The sequence below is a fragment of the Gorilla gorilla genome, chromosome 7 (assembly GCF_029281585.2).
Source record: "Gorilla gorilla gorilla isolate KB3781 chromosome 7, NHGRI_mGorGor1-v2.1_pri, whole genome shotgun sequence".
In the NCBI taxonomy this organism is placed as follows: Eukaryota; Metazoa; Chordata; class Mammalia; order Primates; family Hominidae; genus Gorilla; species Gorilla gorilla.
In genome coordinates this window covers 4,905,996-4,928,321 of record NC_073231.2, presented here as the reverse complement: position 1 = coordinate 4,928,321, position 22,326 = coordinate 4,905,996, and the positions used below count along the sequence as shown (strand labels likewise).

General features: G+C 42.4%; 1 protein-coding gene across 6 annotated transcripts in view; it reads left to right on the top strand.

Annotated features, from left to right (window-relative positions):
• The first annotated feature begins 13,030 nt into the window (after positions 1-13,030).
• Positions 13,031-22,326, top strand: part of TDRP (testis development related protein) — a 53,770-nt gene continuing 44,474 nt past the window's right edge. Inside the window, exons 1-3 of one of the 6 annotated variants that reach the window (XM_063709010.1) lie at positions 13,809-13,851; positions 14,419-14,487; positions 15,976-16,070. In XM_063709010.1, coding sequence (XP_063565080.1) covers positions 16,029-16,070 — 42 coding nt within the window. In that variant the 5' untranslated portion in view covers positions 13,809-13,851; positions 14,419-14,487; positions 15,976-16,028. The other 5 variants (XM_055348016.2, XM_031013647.3, XM_055348015.2 and 2 more) reach the window with 5 other exon arrangements.

Sequence of the window (22,326 nt, the reverse complement as noted above, 5' to 3'; positions counted from 1 at the left end):
CCCCAGGAATCACCCTGGCCTGTCTTCAGAAGATTCCTCGTCACTCAGCTTAGCCAGAATCCCCCTTAAGTCTTATGTTTACCCTCAGCATTTTTCATCCATAGACCCCCACACTGCTCCTTTGCTATAAACTCCCACTTTTCCTTGCTGTATTTGGAACTGAGTCCATCCTTTCTTTGCCACTGCCAAACTCCCATTGCAGTGGTCCCTGCAAGTGTTACAATGACCCCTGAATAAAGTCTTCCTCTCTGTCTTAACACGTGCCACGGATGACTTTTTAACACCTTTAACAACAATTATAATTTTTAAAAAGGAAATATTACCCTTGTTAATTAAGATATTGGGAATGACTCATACAAGACACCAGATACAAATGTGCTTTGAAAATAAAGCCTGCTGAGCAAGTGCAAGTGTATTTATTGTTCTTATAATTGTATAATTTCCTTGCAGTGAAGTGGGAATTAATGAAAAGACAATGGCCTCTGGTATGGTACTGAGAGCATGGTGGTCACCACTGGCCTCAGCAAGGTGAGGTACCTTGGATGGGGGCACTCTTCTGGGAGGGGGCCCTAGGGGCTGGGGTGGGGCACTCCTGCTTTTCCTTGCCTTCATACTTCATTTAGGAATGTGAGTGGGGAAGGCTGTCCTGATGAGGAATTAGGGCTGTGTCCAGGTCCCCTGAGCAGCCTCAACACCCCACACAGAGCTTGTCTGCCAATGAACTAGTGGGTTAATGGTTTTAGTGCTTCACACATTGCATGCGTCCATTCTGTGCTAGTGTGGCTCTGCAGGTGGTGGGGGTGTCATTCTCAAGGTGTGAGTGAAGAGCTGAGGCTCAGGGTTGGGCAGGCACTCAACCTCCCCAGCCTCACAGTGACTTGCATGACATCTCAGTGCCAATATTGTGCCCCATCCCTGTCTCATCTGTTCATCTCTGTGACCCCATGAAGAAATATCATCCCTATCTTATAGGATGATCAGAGCTACAATGCTAAAATGCCTTGCTCAAGGTCACAACAGTTAGGAAGCTATAGAGCAAAATTATTTATATTTGTCAAATAAATTTTTAATTTGAAAAATATAGAAAAGTAGCAAGACAAAAAACAAATTTTGTATATATATGTGATTGTTAGCATTATTATGGTGTACATTATATTTAATGGCAGAAGTATGACCTTTTATATATGCACATTATTATGTATATATTTGGATATGGTCACAAAGGTTATGGTAGGGCTTTGAACATGAAGAATAAGAGAAATGAATTAGAAAATATCAATCATATTTAATTTAAATTTGTTGTAAATTCCATATCTGTTGCAATGTTTAAATGTTTTACATTTTATAGAGTAATAAATTTCTTAAAAATTCAAAACAGCAGATAAGTTTTAAACACTTTGCCTGCATAACACATACTAGATATACAAGGCTTATACAAAATGTGTGTGTGTGTTATAATTCATGCATCTATGACTATATAAACCAAAGTGGAGTTTTCTCACTCTGTTCCCCCAAGCTTACCCCCCACAGGTAACCAGCATTACAGTTTGGTGGAAATCCTTTCAGATTGTGCTTTCTTAGCAGAGCTAAAATTGCAGTCCAGGTCAATTTGCTCTGGTCTTTCCATTAAATATGATAATGTACATAACATACTAACAAATGCCTGGCATAGAGAAAGCAGTCAATATTAGATGTAACTTTTATTTTTATTTTGTTAATACTGTTCAGTGAAGAGAATTGATCAATTAGTGAATATTTATTTGGCAAATACTTTATTCTTACACTACAGCAGACATGGTATACTTATAGAAGAATGTATATGAGAAGGTTTACAGAAGGTAGGCAAGGGTATAGAATGTTATATTAACATACTCTTACAGTTTCAGGTAGTGCAGAGAGAAATTTGGGTGGATACAAATATAAATTTTAATGTATCAGGATATGAAGGTTGATTTTTAAGGCCATATTGATCTTAAAGTTCAGATTACCTGAACTGTCCAGATATTATTGATTGTTTCCTTGATATTAATAAAAACCACTTTCAGAGGAGTGGAAGTTTCTATGTGAGTCTCACTTTAACTTGGTGAATATAACCACTAGGTGTAGGGAGCACAGACTCTGTTGGACACTCATGCCCTCCGTGGTCCATAGGTGTTTGAGGAATGAGTACCACGGCAAAACATAAGCCACCTCATTGATTTCAAAGTCTGAGAGGAGGGGACTGGCCCACCTAGCCCATTGGGGCTATCACCACGTGGGAACCAGAGGGTTGTCCCTCCACTACTACTGCCATTGACCATGTCATGCTTGCTACCAGGGGCCCAAGGACCTACTCACTCCCCTGGCCCACCACTGTCACCACTGGCACCTAAGCAAGCCACCTGGAGGACGAAGAATTGGCTCACCTAGACCGGCTAACGTCAGTGCCAGCAGAAGCTGCTCTGGCAAGGACAGGCATGCCTGACCTGCTGCTGCCACCACTGGGGCCTGAGGACTGGCTGACCTGGTGTCCCTGTCTCCAGCAAAACTCTACCACAGCCTCCACTAACAATTGCACCCTAAGCCACTGAGGAAATCACAGATACGACTGACACTATTTATAGCCAAAGAAATCATATGGAGACTAGACCACTGCATGCATCCAGAATCAAAGCCAAAGTGCCCTACCCAACCAAAAGCATAGATACATCTTCAGGAAAAATCCTCTCCTACAAAAGTCAATTTAAAAAATTGGAAAAAGCAACGGTTATACCAGATACACAGGTACAAACATGAGGATGCAAGAAACATAAAAAAGCAAGGAAATATGACACCTCTAAAGGAATATAATAATTTTCCAGCAATGAAAAAAAAGCTGTAAAATCCTGGAAAAAATTCAAAATAATGATATTAAAGAAGTTCAGCAAGATACAAGAGAACACAGATAAACAAATAAATCAGAAAAACAGTTTAGAATATAAATGAGAAATTTACCAGAGATAGATATCATAAAAAAGAACCAAGTATTAGTTTGGTGCAAAAGTAATTGCAGTTTTGGACCATGAATTTTAAATCATTATAACTAGGCTCAAACACATCTTTATTAATCAGAACAGGAACCATTACCATCAACACATTTTAGCCAATGAGAAATAAGGTTGTTTATTCCGGTAGTGTAAAAATCTGTGCTTTGGGATTTGATGAACTCTTGGAAAGCATTTTCTGCATCCTGCGGGTTGTGGAGGCATTTTCCCAGAAAAAGTTGTGAAGATGCTTGAAGAAGTGGTAGTCGATTGGCAAGAGGTCAGGTGAATATGGCAGATGAGGAAAAACTTCGTAGCCCAATTTGTTCAACTTTTGAAGCAGTTGTGCAATGTGCAGTCAGGCGTTGTTATGGAGGAGAACTGAGCCCTTCTGCTGACCAATGCTAGGTGAAGGCATTGCAGTTTTCAGTGCATCTCATTGATTTGCTGAGCATAATTCTCAGGTGTAATGGTTTTGCTAGGATTCAGATAGCTGTAGTGGATTAGACCAGCAGCAGACCACCAAACAGTGACCATGACCTTTATTTTTGGTGCAAGTTTAGCTTTGGGAAGTGCTTTGAAGCTTCTTCTCAGCCCAACCACTGAGCTAGTCATCGCTGGTTGTCATATAAAATCCACTTTTCATTGCACATCACAATCCAAACGAGAAATGGTTCATTGTTGTTGCACAGAATAAGAGAAGATGACACTTCAAGAAGACGATTTTTTAAAATTTTCACTCAGCTCATGAGCACTCACTTATTGAGCTTTTTCACCCTTCCAATTTGCTTCAAATGCTGAATGACCACAGAATGGTCGATGTTGAGTTCTTTGGCAACTTCTCGTGTGCTTGTAAGAGGATAAGCTTCAATGATTGCTCCCAACTGGTGGTTGTCAACTTCTGATGGCCAGCCACTGTGCTCCTCATCTTCAAGGCTCTTGTCTCCTTTGCAAAACTTCTTGAACCACCATTGCACTGTACATTCATCAGCAGTTCCTTGGCCAAATGTGTTACTGATGTTGTGAATTGTCTCCACTGCTTTATGGAGCATTTTGAAATCAAATAAGAAAATCACTGAAATTTGCTTTTTGTCTAACATCATTTCCATAGTCTAAATAAATATAAAACAAACAGCAAGCAGTGTCATTAGCAAAAAACATAAAGCAGTGTACGTTAAAATGATGTATAACATAACCACATTTATTTAAGACTGTATTCCAATATCAAATGGCAAATTCCAACAATGCAAAAACCACAATTACTTTTGTACCAACCTAATAGAAATTCTAAAACTGAAGAACTTATTGAATGAAAAAAATATGTATTTGAAAGCTTCCCGAATAGATCAAGCAGAAGAAAAAAATTTCAGAATGTGAAGACAGATCCTTTGAAATAACCCAGTCAGACAAATATTAAAACAAAAGAATAAAAAGGAATGAATAAAGACTACATGACAAATGGCACTCCACAAAGTGACCAAATATTCAAATTTTCAGTGTCCATGAGGGTAAAAAGCAAACAAAAAGGATAGAAAACTTTTAAACAAAATAACAGCTAAAAATTTCCCAACTCTAACAAGAGGTTTAGATATTCAGACACAGGAAGCTCAGAGATCCCCAAATGGATACAATTCAGAAAGGTCTCCATAGCACCTCATAGTCAGACTGTCAAAGGTCAAAGGCAAAAACAGAATTCTAAAAACAGCAAGAGAAAAGCATCTTGTCACTTATAAGGGAAACTCCATCAGACTAACAGCATATTTCTCAGCAGAAACCTTACAGGTCAGGAGATAATTGGACAATATAGTCACTGTGCTGAAAGAAAAAATGTTAGCCAAGGATACTGTACTCAGCAGAGTTATAGTTCATAGATGAAGGAGAAATAAAGTCTTTCCCAGATAAACAAAAGCAGAAGGAAGTAATCACCACTAGACTGGCCCTAAAAGAAATACTTAAGGGAGGCTGTATTAGTCTGTTTTCATGCTGCTGATAAAGGCATACCCAAGACTGGGCAATTTACAAAAGAAAGAGGCTTAATGGACTTACAGTTCCATGTGGCTGGGGAAGCCTCAGAATCATAATGGAAGGCAAGGAGGAGAAAGTCATGTCTTACATGGATGGCAGCAGGAAAGAAAGAGAGCTTGTGCAGGAAAACTCCTGTATTTAAACCCATCAGATCTCATGAGACTTATCATTATCATGAGAACAGCATGAGAAAGACTCATCCCCATGATTCAATTATCTCCCACCAGCTCCCTCCCACAACATGTTGGAATTATGGGAGCTACAAGATGAGACTTGGGTGGGGACACAGAGCCAAACCATATCAGAGGCCTACATCTCAAAGTAAAAGGACAATACCTGCCATCATGAAAACACATGGAAGTATAAAACCCACTGGTAGAACCAACATTCAAATAAGGAAGAGAAAGGAATCAAATGTTACCACTACAGGAAACCACAAAACCACAGTGACAAACTATAAGAGAAAAAGAAAAGAACAAAGGATATACAAAACAACCAGAAATCAATTAATAAAATGACAAAGATAAGGCTTCATATATCAATAATTACCTTCAATGTAATGGATTAAACTTTTTACATAAAATATACACGAAAGTTGTGTGGATTTAAAAATGACCTTTAAGTGCACAATAGACAACTGTTGAAACAAACGAACAAAAGTATGACCTAATTATGTACTGTGTACAAGAAACTCACCTCACTTGTAAAGTGAGACACATATAGTCTGAAAGCAAAGGGATGGAAAAAGATATTCCATGCTAATGGAAACCAAAGGTAAGCAGGAGTAGTTATACTTATATCAGATAAAACAGACTAAGTGAAACACAGTAAAAAAAAGACAAAGAAGGTCATTATATAATGATAAAGGGATTAATTCAGCAAGAGGATATAACAATTCTAAACATATATGCACCAAACACCATAGCACCTAGATAAATAAAGCAAATATTAGATCTCCAGGGAGAGCAAGACTCCAATACGATAATAGGTGAAAACTGCAACACCCCACTCTCAGCATTAGGCAAATCATCTACACAGAAAATCAGCAAAGAAGCATGGGGGTTTAAACTGCACTTTAGACCAAATAGACCAAACTGACATTTAGAGAACATTTCACCCAGCAACTACAGAATATACATTCTTCTCATCAGCACATGGAACATTCTCCAGAATAGACCGTATGTCAGGATACAAAACAAGTCTCGACAAATTTTTAAAAATCAAAATCATACCAAATATCTTCTCAGACCACAGTGAAGTAAAACTATAAATCAATAACAAGAAGAACTTTGAAAACTGTACAAATACATGGAAATTAAGCCACATGCATCTGAAGGACCACTGAGTCAAGGATGAAATTAAGAAGAAAATAAAAAAAGTTTTGAAATAAATGAAAATCAAAACACAACATATCAAAGTCTATGGGATAACAAAAAACCAGTGCTAAGAAGGAAGTTTACAGCTATAAATGCTTACATCAAAAAAGTAGAAAGGCTAGGCATGGTGGCTTATTCCTGTAATCCCAGCACTTTGGGAGGCTGAGGTGGGAGGATTGCTGAGGACAGGAATGAGGCCACCTGGGTAGCATAGTAAGACCTCATCTCTACAAAAAAACTAAAAAAAATTAGTTGAGTGGGCTGGGCAAAGTGGCTCACGCCTGTAATCCCAGCACTTTGGAAAACTGAGGCAAGAGGATCACTTGAGGTCAGGAGTTTGAGACCACCCTGGCCAACATGGTGAAATCCCGTCTCTACTAAAAATAAAAATAAATAAACAAATTAAAAAGCCAGGGCTGGTGGCAGGTGCCTGTAATACCAGCTACTTGGGAGGCTAAGGCAGGAGAATCTCTTGAACCCAGGAAGCAGAGGTGGCAGTGAGCTGATATCAAACCACTGCACTGCAGCCTGGACAATAGAGCAAGACTCCATCTCCGAAAAAAAAAAATTAGCTGAGTGTGGTGGTGCATACCTGTAGTCCCAGCTACTTGGGAGACTGAGATGGGAGGACCACTTGAGCATAGGAGTTTGAGGCTGCAGTGAGCCGTGATCATGCCATTGCACTCCAGCCTGGATGACAGAGTGGGACCCTGTCTCGAAAAAAAAAAAGAAAAAAAAGTAGAAGTATTTCAAATAAACAGTGTAATGATGCAACTCAAGGTACTAGAAAACCAACAAAAAAACCAAACCCAAAATTGGAAGAAGGAAATAAATAATAAAGATCAGAGCAGAACAAAATCAAATGGAGACTTTAAAAAGATACAAAGGAACAACAAAAGAAAAAGGTGTTTTTTTGAAAAGATGAGCAAAATTGATAAACTGCTAGCTATACTAAACAAGAAAAAAAGAGAGAAGATCCAAATACAATCAGAAATGAAAAAGTAGGCATTACAATTGATACCACAGAAATTCATAAGATAATTAGAGGCCCTTATGAACCACTATATACTAACAGTCTGGAAAACCTAGAAGAAATGGATAAATTTCCGGACACATACAAGCTACCAACATTGAATCAGGAAGAAATAGAAAATCTGAACAGACCAATAATGAGATTGGATCAGTAATAAAATGTCTCCCCACAAAGAATAGTCTAGAACTGGATGGCTTTACTGCCAAATTCTACCAAACTTACGAAGAAGAATTAACACAAATTCTCCTCAAGTTATTCCAAAAAATTAAAGACGAAGGAATTCTCCCTGACTCTTCCTATGAAGCCAGCATTATTCTGATACCAAAACCAGACAAGGATGCAACAGAAAAAGAAAACTAGAGGTCAATATCCTTGATAAACATAGATGCAAAACTTCTCAACAAAATACTACCAAAATGTATCCAACAGCACATCAAAAAGATGATACACCATAATCAAGTGGAATTGATCTCAGAGATGCAAGAATGGCTTAACATACATAAACCAGTAAAGGTGATACATTACATCAACAGAATGAAGAACTAAAACTATATGAAAATAGATGTAGAAAAAACATTTGATAAAATTTAACATCCTTTTGTGATAAAAACTCTCAACAAATTAGGCATTGAAATAATATACCTCAATACATTAAAGGCCATGTGACAAACCCACAGCTACCATCATAGTGAATTAGGAAAACAGAAAGCCTTTCCCTTAATAATTGGAACAAAACAAGAATAACCACATCTACCATTCCTGCTTAACATAGTACTGAAAGTCCTAACCAGAGCAATCAGGCAAGAGAAAGAAATAAAATGCATCCAAATTGGAAAAGAGGAAGTCAAATTGTCACTCTTTGCAGATAACATGATCTTATATTAGAAAAACCTAAAGATCATAACTTGATCTTACATTAGAAAAAACTAAAGAAAAACCAAAATACTCTTAGATCTGATAAATGCAGTTATACCGCAGAATACAAAATCGACATACAAAAATCAGTAGTATTTCTATATACCAATAATGAACTAGCTGAGAAAGAAATAAAAAAGGCAATCCCATTTGCAATAGCTACAACAAACAAACAAATAAATAAAACAATGCTAGGAATAAGTTTAACCAAGGAGGTGAAATACCTCTACAAGGAAAGCTACAATACACCGATAAAAGAAATTGAAGAGGACACAAACAAATGGAAAGACATCCCATGCTCATGAATTGGAAGAATTAATATTGTTAAAATGACCATACTGTCCAAAGAAATCTACAAATTCAATGAAAACCATATCAAAATATCAATATAATTTTCACAGGAAAAAATCCTAAAATTCATATGGAACCAAAAGAGAGCCCCAACAGCCAAAGCCATCCTGAGTAAAAAAGAATAAATCAGGAGTCATCACACTACCTGCCTTCAAAATATATTACAAGGCTATAGTAATCAAAATAGCATGGAATTGGTATAAAAACAGACACAAACACCAACGGAACAAAATAAAGAGCCCAGAAATAAATCTATGTATTTACAGCCAAATTATTTTTGATAAAGGCACCAAGAACAGACATTGGGGAATGGACATGCTCTTCAATAAATGGTGCTAAGAAAACTGGATATTCATATGCAGAAAATTGAAACTGGACTCCTATTTCTCCCAAAATACAAAGATCAACTCAAGATGGATAAAGACTTAAATGTAAGACCTGAAACTATAAAACTCCTAGAAGAAAATGCAGAAAAAAACACTTCAGGACATTGGTGTAGGCAAAGATTTCATGGCTAAGACCTCAATGGCACAGGCAATAAAATCACAAATAGGCAAGTGGTACCAAACCAAAAATGCTCCTGCACAGCAAAAGGAACGATTAACAGAGTGAAGAGACAACGCGTTGAATGGTAGAAAATATTACAAACAATTCGTCTGACAAGGAACTAATATCCAGAATATAGAAGGAACTAAAACAACTAAACAGTAAAAAAATAATAACCATCCCATTAGAAAGTAGGCAAAGGACATGACTAGACATTTCTCAAAAGAGGACATACTTACAAATGGCCAACAAGTGTATGAAAAAATGCTCAACGTCACTAATTATCTGGGAAATGCAAATCAAAACCATAATGAAATATCATCTTACTCCAGTTATAATGGCTATTATTAAAAAGACAAGAAATAGGCCGGGTGTGGTGGCTTACGCCTATAATCCTAGCACTTTGGGAGGCTGAGGTGGCCAGATCACGAGGTCAGGAGATAGAGACCATCCTGGCTAACACCGTGAAACCCCGTATCTACTAAAAATACAAAAAATTAGCCGGGCATGGTGGCACGCGCCAGTAGTCCCAGCCACTTGGGAGGCTGAGGCAGGAGAACCGCTTGAACCCGGGAGGCGGAGGTTGCAGTGAGCCGAGATCGTGCTACTGCACTCCAGCCTGGGTGACAGAGAGAGACTCCGTCTAAAAAAAAAAAAAAGAAAAGAAAAAAATAAAGAGACAAGAAATAACAGATGCTGGCATGGATGTGGAGAAAAGGGAGCTTATACACTGTTGGTGAGAATATAAATCAGTACAGCCATAGAGATTTCTCAAAAAAAAAAAAAAAAAACCCACTAAAAATAAGCTACCATATGATCCAGCAATCCCACTATTGGATATTTATCCAAAGGAAAGAAAATTGTTATATCAAAGGGATATTTGCATACCCATGTTTATTGAAGCATTAATCACAATAGTAAAGATATGGAGTCAACCTAAGTGTCCATCAACAGATGAATGGATGAAGAAAATGTGGTGCATATACAGAATGGAATAGTATTTGGTCATAAAAAGGAATCATATCTTGTCATTTGTAGCAACATGGATGGAAATGGAGATCATTATGTTAAGTGAAATAAGCCAGACATAGACAAATATCACATGTTCTCACTCATATGTGAGAGCTAAAAAAAAATCCTGATATCCTGGAGGTAGAGAATAGAATGGTAGTTACCAGATGCTGGGAAGGTGTGTATGTTGGGGGAGTAGTAAAGTCAGGTTGGTTAATGAGTACAAACATGCAGTTAGAAGGCAATGTTTGATAGCAGAGTAGTGTAGCTATAGTTAGCAACAATGCATTGTATAGTCCAAAATAGCTAGAAAGGAAAACTTGAAATATTACCAACACATAGAATTGAAAAATACCCAAGTTGATATATACCCCAAATATCCTAACTTGATCATTACACATTCCATGCTTGTAACAATATATCAAATGTACCCCCCAAATATGTAAAATATTATGTATCCATTTTTAAAAAAAGTCAGAGGACTGAGGGTACAACTGTCTTAAGATCCAGCCTCTGCCGAATCACCTCCATGGATAAGAAACTTGTAGTTTTTAAACAGCTTTGGTTGCTAGAAAGTTCTATATGGCACCCCAAACCCCACCCCTATTTAAAATTAAGTTTGCCAGAGCAAAATCTCACTAAATTGAGCCTTATGCATTTTGAATTCAGAGAGAGATGACACGCTTGATCGTTACTTAGTAAAAAATTAGAGTTCCTGTACCAGTGAATTTTCAGTGGCCAAATTAGCCAATAAGGGCAATTCAGTTTAAAATGAATAGCTCCCTCCAACTGAGGCCTCAGCATATGAAAAGATTGTTTAACCATGACTTTCTCGATCCCAAAATGGATTTTTAGTGGTAACAATTGTATTTTTATGACACTGGATTGTGTAAATTATGCCTCTTATGGACCTTAACAATAGCATGACTTAATTATATAAAACTCATAGAGGAGCTAATGAATGAACTGAGTCAAATTCATAGTACTCGGGAAAGTTCTTCTCAAAATTCCAGAAATGCCTGCTGCTCCGTAACAGCCGTTTCACTGGCTTCTCCCACCCAACCCTCTTCCCTCTCATTTGTGCCAGGCCTTTAGGTTGTAGATATCCTGACCAGCTGTGCTCTTCTTCAGAAGAAAGCTAAATATCTAAAATATTCAGTAAGTTAGCTTTTTTATTTAGCAAGCCTCGCCTTCTTCCAGATTGTCATGGATTTGCAGGGGATTACAGTTTAATGACAATTCATGGAGTGGATGTTGCTAGACTGAGAGGAAGCCAGCTGTCTGGGCATAAGCCCTGTGTTCCTTCGCATTAGCCAGGGGGATTTGTGTTATTTGTCCAAGTGTTCTGAGTTGGTTTTCTGTGTTTTATTTGTAGCGTCTTTATATGGGCTGTGTTTGGATCCTGACTTTGTTTTGCAACCTCTGTTTGACAGTTTTTGACTTTCATCAGTTTGTGCTTGCGATGTGCTTATTTTGACAGCACCCCGGAGCCACACCATGTCATCTTGCATTTGCAATTTTCTAAGCCTCCTAGCCCAGGAGGCCAGGCCTATTAGGCCTTGTTTGAAAAGGAGCATATATACATTTTTAACATTCTTATTATTTGCGTGAAGAGGAACTCTCAAATTTAGTTTGTACTGGGTGGAGTGGTCCTTAGTAGGCGCCAGTGTTTTATTCTATTTCGTAATGTTTGTGGCCGGTAGGTTTAGCGGTCACCGGGGGAGGGAGGGATGTGGGAGGGGTGCTGCCCTCCTCTCTGGGTGACGGTATAGTTAGGTTAGTATCGTTAGGTTATTATCTGGCTCTTCCCACTCGGCTGGGGGCTCCTGCCAGGCCCAGCCCCCGCCCTCCCTGTGCGTCCCGCGCCAGGGCCCCAGATTCCCCCAGGCCTTGGGCACTGGCGCCACCCCTCCGTGGCGCTCCGTGGCCAGCATTCTCCGGAATCCTGGCCGGCATCTCCCAAAGACAATTCAGAGCCCCTTTCATCTTAAAAGCTTTGCTGCTCATCACTTCTGGGAAACTCAAAATGTACATTTCATTTTTTTAAGAGTCGTAAAGTTACGAAGCTTGCAGTTTTCAAGGGAGCTCATAGTTCTGGATCCTCCTTCAAAATGCGCTTTTACATGACTGAACACATGAATACATATTTGGTGTGAGAAAGAAGCGATACGAAGCGCGTCACGGGAAAAATTAACTTGCTGGGAGGGAGCGGACGCCTAGAATCCCCCGTTCCCGCGGCTCCGTCCCGGGCTCGGGGGTCGCCTCGCCGGCTGCTTTCGGCCTGGGAACCAGGCGGTTCTGCCCTCAGCAATCTGTGGGCGCCTCTCCGGCTCCTGATTCTGACAAAGCCATAGCCACGCGGGAAAACGTTCTCCGGGCCCTGAGCCCCAACCTGGGCGCCGCGGGGGTCCCAGGGGTTCTGCGCGGCCCGGCACCACGGCCCCATCCCCGCCCACCACCGCCGTCAGTCCGGGCCGAGCCCGCGGCGCCCCAGGCCCCAGCGGCCCCACCGCCCACCAGGGCTGGGCGAGGCTTCCTCCCGGCGCCCCCACTATCCCGCGACCTCGGGCGCCGGAAGGGACGAGTCCCGGATGCCCCGGAGGCCCGGAGCCCAAGATCCGAGGGATGCCCTGAAGCGCTGGGGTACCCGCGGACCGTGCGCCCTCCACCTTCCCCTCAGCCTTGCCGCGGCCTGAGCGACAGCGGCGCGCATGCGCACTGCGCCTCCCCGCCGTTGCCTTGGTGACCCGAGGACGTGGCCACGCCCTCCGGCCAGGGTCGGGGAGCGGGTAGGGGGAGGGGGCAGCCCGGGAGTAAGTGGGGGTCGGCGGGGGAGAAGGAGAGAACCGGGAGAGGAGAATTTGCGGGGGCCGGGTGGGGGCTCGGGTGTAGAGGAGGACCCAGGGAACCGAGGATAGGGCAGGGCTAGGGGCTTGGTGGGGGCTCAGGATGGGGGCGTTTCCGGGTGAGGAAGCAGCTAGGGGCGGGTGGGTGGGGGTCAAGGTGGGGGGACCAGGTGACGGGGTAGCCTGGGGTGAGGACGTCGTTCAGTAGAACAGTGAGGGGCGAGGGTCTCGCCGGGGCGGTGGCGGGGACCACACTGGGAGGAGGGGGCCGGAGTTGACCTTTCTGTGGGGGATGGGATTCGGAGCCCCGTCGAATTTGGGGGTGGGTCTGGTCCTGGGGAAGGTTTGGGGGCGGGTCTGGTCTTCGGAAGGGTTTGGGGCGGGCCTGGTCCTGAGGAGGGCTTGGAGCGGGCCTGGTTCTGGGGATGGTTTGGGGGCGGGCCGGGTCCTGGGGAGGGTTTGGGGCGGGCCTGGTGGGGAGGGGGCGGGCCTAGTTCTGGGGTGCCCCGCCCCCGCCTAGCCCCGCCCGGCCCACTGGGCCCGCGTCCCGCAGGAGCCGCAGGCAGAGCGTCCGGCGGCCCGGAGGGACGCGGACCCACAGCCCGACGCACGGACGGAGGGACGCCGGAGCCCGCCTGACCATGTGGAAGCTGGGCCGGGGCCGGGTGCTGCTGGACGAGCCCCCCGAGGAGGAGGACGGCCTGCGTGGGGGGCCGCCACCGGCCGCCGCCGCCGCCCAGGCGCAGGTGAGGGGGTGCGCAGGTGGAGAGTGCTAGTAGGCCGGGGGCGCGCAGGTGGAGGGCGAGGGTGGGCGGCGCGCAGGTGGAGGTGCGGGTAGTTGGGGGCACAGTTTGGGCGGGCAGGTGAGGTTGGGGCCGCGTAGCCCCGGGGCGCGGCCCGCTAGGTGCCCGAGTGCGGAGTCGGAGAACTTGACCCGAGGCTGGTCCTGGGCTGAGTTGCCGCTGTGGTCCGCGTGGACCCACTCCCCGCTTAACTGGCCAGGGCTGCCGGCGTTCTCGCCGCTTGCAGGGGGCCCAGTGCCCCCTACACGTGTTACTCGGGGCGCGGTCCCAGGAGAGCGGGGACGCAGGGCGCGCACCCCGCGTCGCGGGCGTCGTGGGCCCGGGACGCAGAGGTCCACGCCGGGTGCTCGCGTCCCGGGTGGAGCTGGCGGAGAAGGCCTGAATCATCGCGCATCCGGACGGCCTCCTCGCGGACACTAAGCAGCTTTGGACGACCATAGCTCAATGTTAAGTGGGCTAAATGTTTGTTTGCATAACAAGTATTTTCTTAAATCCTTGATTTTTCTGAAGGAAGCCGGCAGAAGTCCTTTGTACTGAAAACTGAAAGGCCTTTACCTGACGAGTGTAGAGATATGTTTGGTATGTCTAGAATTTTGTAATTGAAAGGGCTCCCAGGTGGGCCCTGTGTGCCTTAGACGTGCCCTCCCCCACCCCCTCCCCCCGCCTCCCTTTTTCCATTGCAGTGCTCTTTTTCATGTACAATGAAATTTAGGTCAGAAATCCAGCTTTCTGGATCATAAAATATCTGTTTCTGTTAAACGTGTGGCAACTTCCTCCTGATGCTGTTAAGGCCGAATGGAAGCTAAGGATTTGTACCTTTCTTCCGAGGACTTGGAAATAGTTTCTGAGCAGAAGAGTTTCTCTTAGGGTCTGGAGTTGTTTCTTCTTGATAGACATTTCCTATGAACGTTAAATTCCATTCCTAACTCATGGAAAATGGAGCCGATTATGTTAAGCGCTTAAATATGGTTACTATCAGAACTTGTCTGAGAAATTTCTTTGAGGTAGAATTAGTGCTTACGTACCTTTTTTTTTTTTTAATTTCAGAATGTTATAGTTCCTCTAAACAGCTCTCTTCTTGAATGTAATGATGATAATTTATATGTGGCTACAGAGTTAACTGCAGAAGCTACAAATAACTAAGGTTGGTCAAAGATGAGCCATATTATTGTTTCTGGATAGAGCCTTGAGAATTTTAAACTGAGTCTTCCTGTGTTCTCCCATTTTTCCTAATGAATCCTGAAACCCACTTTTTTTTCTTAAGTTTTTATTTTTTGAGACAGGGTCTTGCCCCGTTTACTAGGCTGGAGTGCAGTGGCGCAATCTCGGCTCACTGCGGCCTCAACCTGCTTGGGCTCAAGCGATTCTCCTCCCTCAGCGTCTGTAGTAGCTGGGACTACCAGTGCGCACCACCTCACCTGGCTAATTTTTAAAAACCGTTTTTGTGGAAATGGGGTCTTGCTATGTTGTCCAGGTGGATCTGGAACTCCTGGGCTCAAGTGATCCGCCGGCCTCAGCCTCCCAAAGTACTAGGATCACAGGCGTGAGTCACCACGCCTGGCCTTAAGTTCTTATTTTGAAAAATTTCTAACATGCGGAAAAGTAGAAGAATAGGAGATTCTTCCTCGTATCCTCCAGCTAGATTCAGTCGCTGGCAGTGCCTTCGTTAAAGCTCCTTTTCTGATTTTCTCTTTACACAATTGTCATCTATACTTTTTTTTTTGAGATGAAGTTTTGCTCTTGTCGCCCAGGGTGGGGTGCAAAGGCGTGATCTCAGCTCACTGCAACCTCCCGGGTTCAAGTGATTCTCCTGCCTCAGCCTCTTGAGTAGCTGGGATTACAAGCATGTGTCACCACGCCTGGCTAATTTTGTATTTTTAGTAGAGACAGAGTTGTCCATGTTGGTCAGGCTGGTCTCGAACTCACGACCTCAGGTGATCTGCCCTCCTTGGCCTTCTAAAGTGCTGGGATTACAGGCGTGAGCCACCGCACCTGGCCTGTTATCTATACATCTAAAGTGTGTGTTGGTTTTGGGGGGAAAAAACTTTAATAGACTTTATTTTTCAGGTATCCAGTTTTAGGTGCCCAGCAAATTTGAGGAGAAAGTACAGAGAGTTCTCATGGATCCCCAGCCCCCCACTATCATCACTCCCCACAGAGTGGTGAGTTTATTACAATCTGTGGACCTACACGGGCTCATGGTCCTCACCTGGGAGGGCTCACTCGTTGTGCATTCTATGGTTTGGACAAATGTGTACTGACGTGTGCCCACCATTGTAGTGTCACAGGAGTTTTGCTGCCCTAGAGACCCTCTGTGCACCCTCCCTCCCCGGAACCCCTGGCAAACATTGATCTTTGTACTGTCCCCATAGTTTTCCAGAATGTCATTTGGTTGCATTCACAGTGTGTAGCTTTTTCAGGTAGGTTTCTCTCACTTAGAAAGATGCATTTAAGGTTCTTGCATTTCTTTTCATGGCTTGTAGCTCATTTCTTTTTAGCACTGAATAGTATTCCACTGTTTGGGTGTACCACAGTTTATCCCTTCACACTCTGGAGGGCATGTTGGTTGCTTTCGCGTTTTGGCAATTATGAATAAACATCAGTTTATTCATAGACCTGCTGTAAACATCAGGTGCAGGTTTTTGTGTGAATGTAAGTTTCCAACTTACTTGGGTAAATACCTAGGAGCCTGATTGCTGGATTGCATGGTGAGAGTGTTTAGTTTTATAAGAAACCGCCAAACTGTCTTCCAAAGTGGCTGCACCGGTTTGCACTCCCATGGGCAATGAAAGAGATTTCCTTTTGCTCCACCTCCTTGTCAGCATTTGGTGCTGTCAGTATCTAGATTTTGTCCATCCTAGTAGGTGTGTGGTGGTTTCTCTGTCTTGAATTGCGATTCCCTCATGATAAATGACATGAGCATCTTTTCAGACGCATACTTGTCATCTGTGTCCTTTTTTTGGTGAGGGGTCTGTTTAGATCTTTCGCCGCATTTTTTAATTAGGTGGTTTGATTTCTCATTGTTGAGTTTGAAGAGTTCTTTGTATGTTTTGGATACTAGTCCTTTATATGTATGTGTTTTATAAAGATTTTCTCCCAATCTGTGGCTTCACATTCTCTTGATAGTGTCTTTTTCAGAGCAGAAGTTTTTAATTTTAATGAAGCTTCACTATGAATTATTTCTTTCATGGATGTGCCTTTGGTATTATATTGAAAAAGCCATCACTGTACCCAAGGTTTTCCCAGTTATGTGCTAGTTGTGAATTTTGACTGTGGTTTTTATGTTACTTTATTAAGGGTATCCAAAGTTTGTGTTGAAAAACATTGCTACATAAAAATAGAGAAAATTTGTGTTAATTACGACAGATTAGTCTTATTCTAAATTTAGTTAATTTCTTCAAGAGGACTGATCTTTATTGCAAAGCTAACTTAGAATTAAGACGTTAGAATTAAATTAAAATTAAATTAGAATTAAATTTTGAAATTCATGAAAAGTCATAAAACTTCTGCCTACAAAATTTTAAAGTTGAGAGAAGTAGGAATTAATATGCACATAGGATTTAATGAATCTGTTAAATTCACTGTCATGTTAGAAGTTCTCAATTCTGTTTCATTCTTAGTCTTTTGTCCTACCCTCCAAATCTGTCAGTCAGTGTGATGTTAAACGTGCAGGTTGAGAGCACATTCTGCTTGATTCTAGAAAGGCATTCAGTTTGCAGTCATATCTGTCCTGTTGCCTTTCTTGAACATCAGGTTACACACCTTTTTTTTTTTTTTTACGTGAAAAAGTAGATAATATTAGGTTCCAATAAATTTGAAATGTGAAGCATTCAAAATTACTTAGATTTATGGGACTCTTAACTATTACTAAAATAATTTTAACATTTTAGAAAATAAACTTCTCTGAGAATCTTTTTAGGCTATGGGCCCTTTTTTTTGGTCATAAATACACATCTATTTTGTATTAACATATAACCGCGAGGTTTATAAGGAGAATCATTCATTGCAATCCTTCAACAGAAAGACGCAAGTTTTAATGAATCTAATGTTACTTGAAGAAAAACTGCTAATGCATATGGTAAAATATTTCTTGAGATTGTCAGGTCTTCTTCGAAGTTTCTCATGGGAAACATTGTTAAGCTCTTTTGTATATCTGTCCATGAAACATTTATGCAGATACATAAGTGTGTGTTCAGAAACAAAGATTTGCTGTCTCACTGTTCACATTTTTCTGTACCGTGAGTTCCCTTCATAATATGTGTCTCATGGAGTGCTTCCCGTTTCAGTACTGCTAGCTGGAAAAAATCCATTTTAAGGCTGTGTGATACTAAATGATATTAAATTTCTGTGACAAAATTTATTTCATTGGGCCTTTTATGGTGAATATAAAGGTTGCTGAGCCGTCTTCTAACCTCTGCCCTCAAAGTTTTATGCAAATAGTAGAGAAAGAAGTGCAGAGATCTGTTCAACATGGATGGTTTAGATGGGTCTAACACGGACAGTGTAGAAGAGTTCATCAGTTGCCTCTAAACTGGATTGCATAGGGATTTGGCTAGGCTTAACTAATGGCTTTCTAAACAAAACTCAGAATTTTTGACATATTTTCACTTACAAATTTAAAAGGCTTAGACATATTCTGTAGACATTGCAAAGAAAAAAGACATCACGGACTGTTTCAGGTGTTTTAAAATCATGCTTGGAGATGGGGAGAGCCAAGGAATAGTGAATCTTAGTTTAGATGACACTAAGTCACACTTTTATGGCACTGTGAGGCTCTGTGACATTTGCTTTATTGGTGTCTGGGAAGAAAGAAGTGGAGTAAAGTCAACAGCTGGTGTTGACGATTGCTCTGAAATCCAGAAAAGGCCTGATGTTCTGCTGGAGGGCGGGTATGTGGGGAGGCAGAGGCCTTTCTCTCCCTGCTTGTATGGCTAACATTTTGTTACTGTTTTCCGTTATTTCTCTTTAAAAATAAAGCTGTTTTCTTATGCAGACATTAACCTGCAGTAAACACCTTCACACCTGCCTTTTCCCATTTGCAGTAAGTTGTAGCCCTTACCAGTACATGAAGAGCTTCCTCATTCTTTCATCTCTGTTTGTGTGTTAAATGTTATACAGTCATCCTAGTTCATTCAGGCCACTGTAACAGAATAAGATAAACTGGGCAGCTTCAACAACAAACATTTATTTCTCCAGTTCCGGAGGCTGGAAGTTTTCAATCAGGGTGCTTCGTTCTTGGTGAGGGGCTGCTTCCTGGTTTGCAGAAGCCACTGCCTTCACACTACATCCTCTCAAGGCAGAGGGAGCTCTAGCTTCTTACCACCATATTAGGACACTCATCCCATCGTGCGGGCCCCACCCTCATGACTCCCATCTCACCCCGATCACCTCTTAGATACCCACCTGCACATGCCATCACATAAGGGGATGTGAGTTCTGGGGACACAAACATTCAGTCCACAGCAATTGCATTTCCTTACGTGGATATACAGGATTTTAAATACAAATTTAAAAAACGAGTCCCCTATTGATGCCTTTAGGGGGATATTTCTAGTCTCTTTCTATTACAGGCCTGCAGGATAGTTATTTCACATGTCTAGAAGTGGAGCTGTCCAAGGATGCGTGCATTTGTGGTTTTGATAGATGTCTCCAAATTGCCCTCTGAAAGAGGCGGTCCTGGTTTACATTCCAACCAGCAGCATATGCGAATGTGTCTCACCAGTGTGGTGTGATGCGCATGTCTTAAAGATTTTAGATCTGATGGGGGGAAAAGTTGCATCTTAATGTGATTTTAATTTGCCTTTCTCTTATTTATATTCAATAGCTTCTTAGATGTTCACAAGCCTAATGAAGACTTCTAAAGACTTCTCCCCCAGTCCCACTACCATGTCATTGAATGTATGGAACTGTAGTCAAGATAACTGTATTTGCATGAAAATACAGTTGGGTAGTTTAGATTTGGACTTGGTTTCTGGTGAGCCTTGATTGAATCTACACCCTATCTCTGCCTTTTGTTAAGCCACTTGACTTAGCCAAGTATCAGTTTTGTTTTTTAGCTGTAAAATTGGGATAAATAGAGCTATCACTAGTGTTTATTGAGGCGGTGCTTAGCCCCTGTTCATAAGTTCTTGATATGGGTTGGTGCCACCATCTGATACATGGGCATAAAGCAGGAGGGACCGGGAAGGCCACACAGCTGCCAACAGACTATCTGACCCAGCTTTAGTCAGGACCTCGCTTTTGTCCTTCCCAGCCTCAGTAGAAGTCCCTGCAGTGAGAACCTCCTCACCCTTGATGTCTGATTGAGTTCCTCATCCCCTGGCCTTGATGTCTGAGTTCTTGGCCCACCTGTAGCAAGACTCTCCCACCCTTGATGTCTTCTCTTGGTCACTTCCCATCCCGAGACCCCTTTGCGGTTGGCTGCAATTCACAGCTGTCTTTGCCTCTTGGGAGCTGAACCAAACCTCTCTCCTCTATTGAGACAGCCTTGATTGGAGTCTCCCTGTTTTAACAATGCCGAAGAAGCTTTTTCTTTATCAGTGGTGAAAGGTTGCAGACATTTTATTTTAAAAACAAAACCTCTTCCCAACCAAGAAAACTTAACAATATAGGAAGAGAAATAAAATAATTTTATTATGAAGGAGCACTTAGCTAGGATGGGATACATCATAGGCACAGATTGTGAAGATGAAAGAAATCTTACTCTTTTATATAACCAAGTAGATACAACCCATTGTATTCATGTTTTCAAGATAAAATTGCTAAATTTATCCTATCTTTACAGGGAGGCAGGATTTGCAACTTGGAGTCAGGTGACAGCTGAAGTTAGGCTCATCTCCTTTGGGAAATGTCCTCTTTTGTTTCAGGTAGTTGTGAGACTGATAGGAGGCTAATTTAGCATTCGACTTTAAAGGAGTCATAATTCTCAAACCCCGGCGAATTCTTACTTGTTTACAAGACCAATGAAGACTTCTAAAAACCTCGTAGTCCCCATGGCCAGTATGTGCAAACCAGGCTGTCCTGCCCCTGGGATGAAATGAAAAAGTGAAAAGTAAATGAAATCATCCATATCCAGCCCTTAATATTTTTCTCTGGCAAACAGACACACTAAAAGAAGAAAACGGAGGTCTTGTTATTAAATAATAGAAATAGTTAATGCTTTTTACTGACTTAGGATTTGGTTTTCTGGTATCCCTTGCTCTGGAATGTGCTCATTGCCCGAGTTGATGTGGACAGTGGGGTGTGGTGCAGGCAGGAGGGTCCTGGGACAGCTGCATTCAAGCACTTCTCACTTGTGCGACAGGCATTTGGACATCACGAGCCTCTCTGGAGGACCATTTCATCCTAGGCTGAATGCTCACTGCTGTATCCCCACGACCAGGCAGGGAGCCAGCCCAGGCAGGGAGCCAGGCCCACGTGGGGCTCAGCAGTGCCCCTGAGAGGAGTGTACCTGGTGTGGGGTTTCCACATTACGGCACCTGATGGGAGCTGCAGAATTGAGTCAGGGTGGGAACTCTGGAGTCTGGAGCGGGGAGCAGGAGTTCTCCAGCCTTAGGGGAGCTGATCTCGATGCAGATTCTTTCTTGGGTAAACAGATATTTGTAGGGTTAGTCTAACTGGACTCTCATATGAGCTGAGTCAGATACTCAGTCAGCAGAAGCACTTGAGTCAAGTCTCTGTGGGTGATTACTTGAGAGGAAGCAGGAAGGGTCAGTTATGATACTATAGAAGGGAAGGAGGATCCTGGGCACTGCTTATGCACTCCGGATTCAGCTGGCTCCTCTTAACTGATGCTTGGGGAGCTCCTGCCTGTGGAACAGAGTGGTGCTTTCCTCCACTGAAACATAGCAAAACATTTTCTGGTGGCCACATTAAAAAGTTTTAATTCAATATTTAAAATTTGATATATTCAGCATATTACATCAATAGGTAATCAATATAAAATTTGTTAGAGATCCTTTACATATTTTTCATACTCTCATATCTATGTGTATTTTACGTTTACCAGCACAAGATATTAATGCGTATCAATTTGTATGCCAAGTTTTCTTCAGAAATAGTTGATCAGTATTTAGAGTTTATAAAATGTACAGGTGAAAAAATAGGTTGCTTTATCTGAGTTCTTCCAGACATACTTAAAAGTTTTCCAGTAACTGAAATGGAATGCTTTTAACTTGAAATTTGAATAATTAAAAACTCATTTTGACTAGCCCTATTTAAGGTCCTCAGTAGTGTTTTTAGTGAATGCCAACTGATTTGGAAAGCACAGCTCTAGAATCTTCTCCCAGACTCAGATCAGCTCACTAAAGACGGTGGTGGATTCTTCTACTTGCTTGGGCCTGTGGAACTCCTCAAGCAATTAGCTAGGTAAATTCCAGGTGTCTCAACTGTGTGCTTTTAGTAAGCCACTGAAGGGTA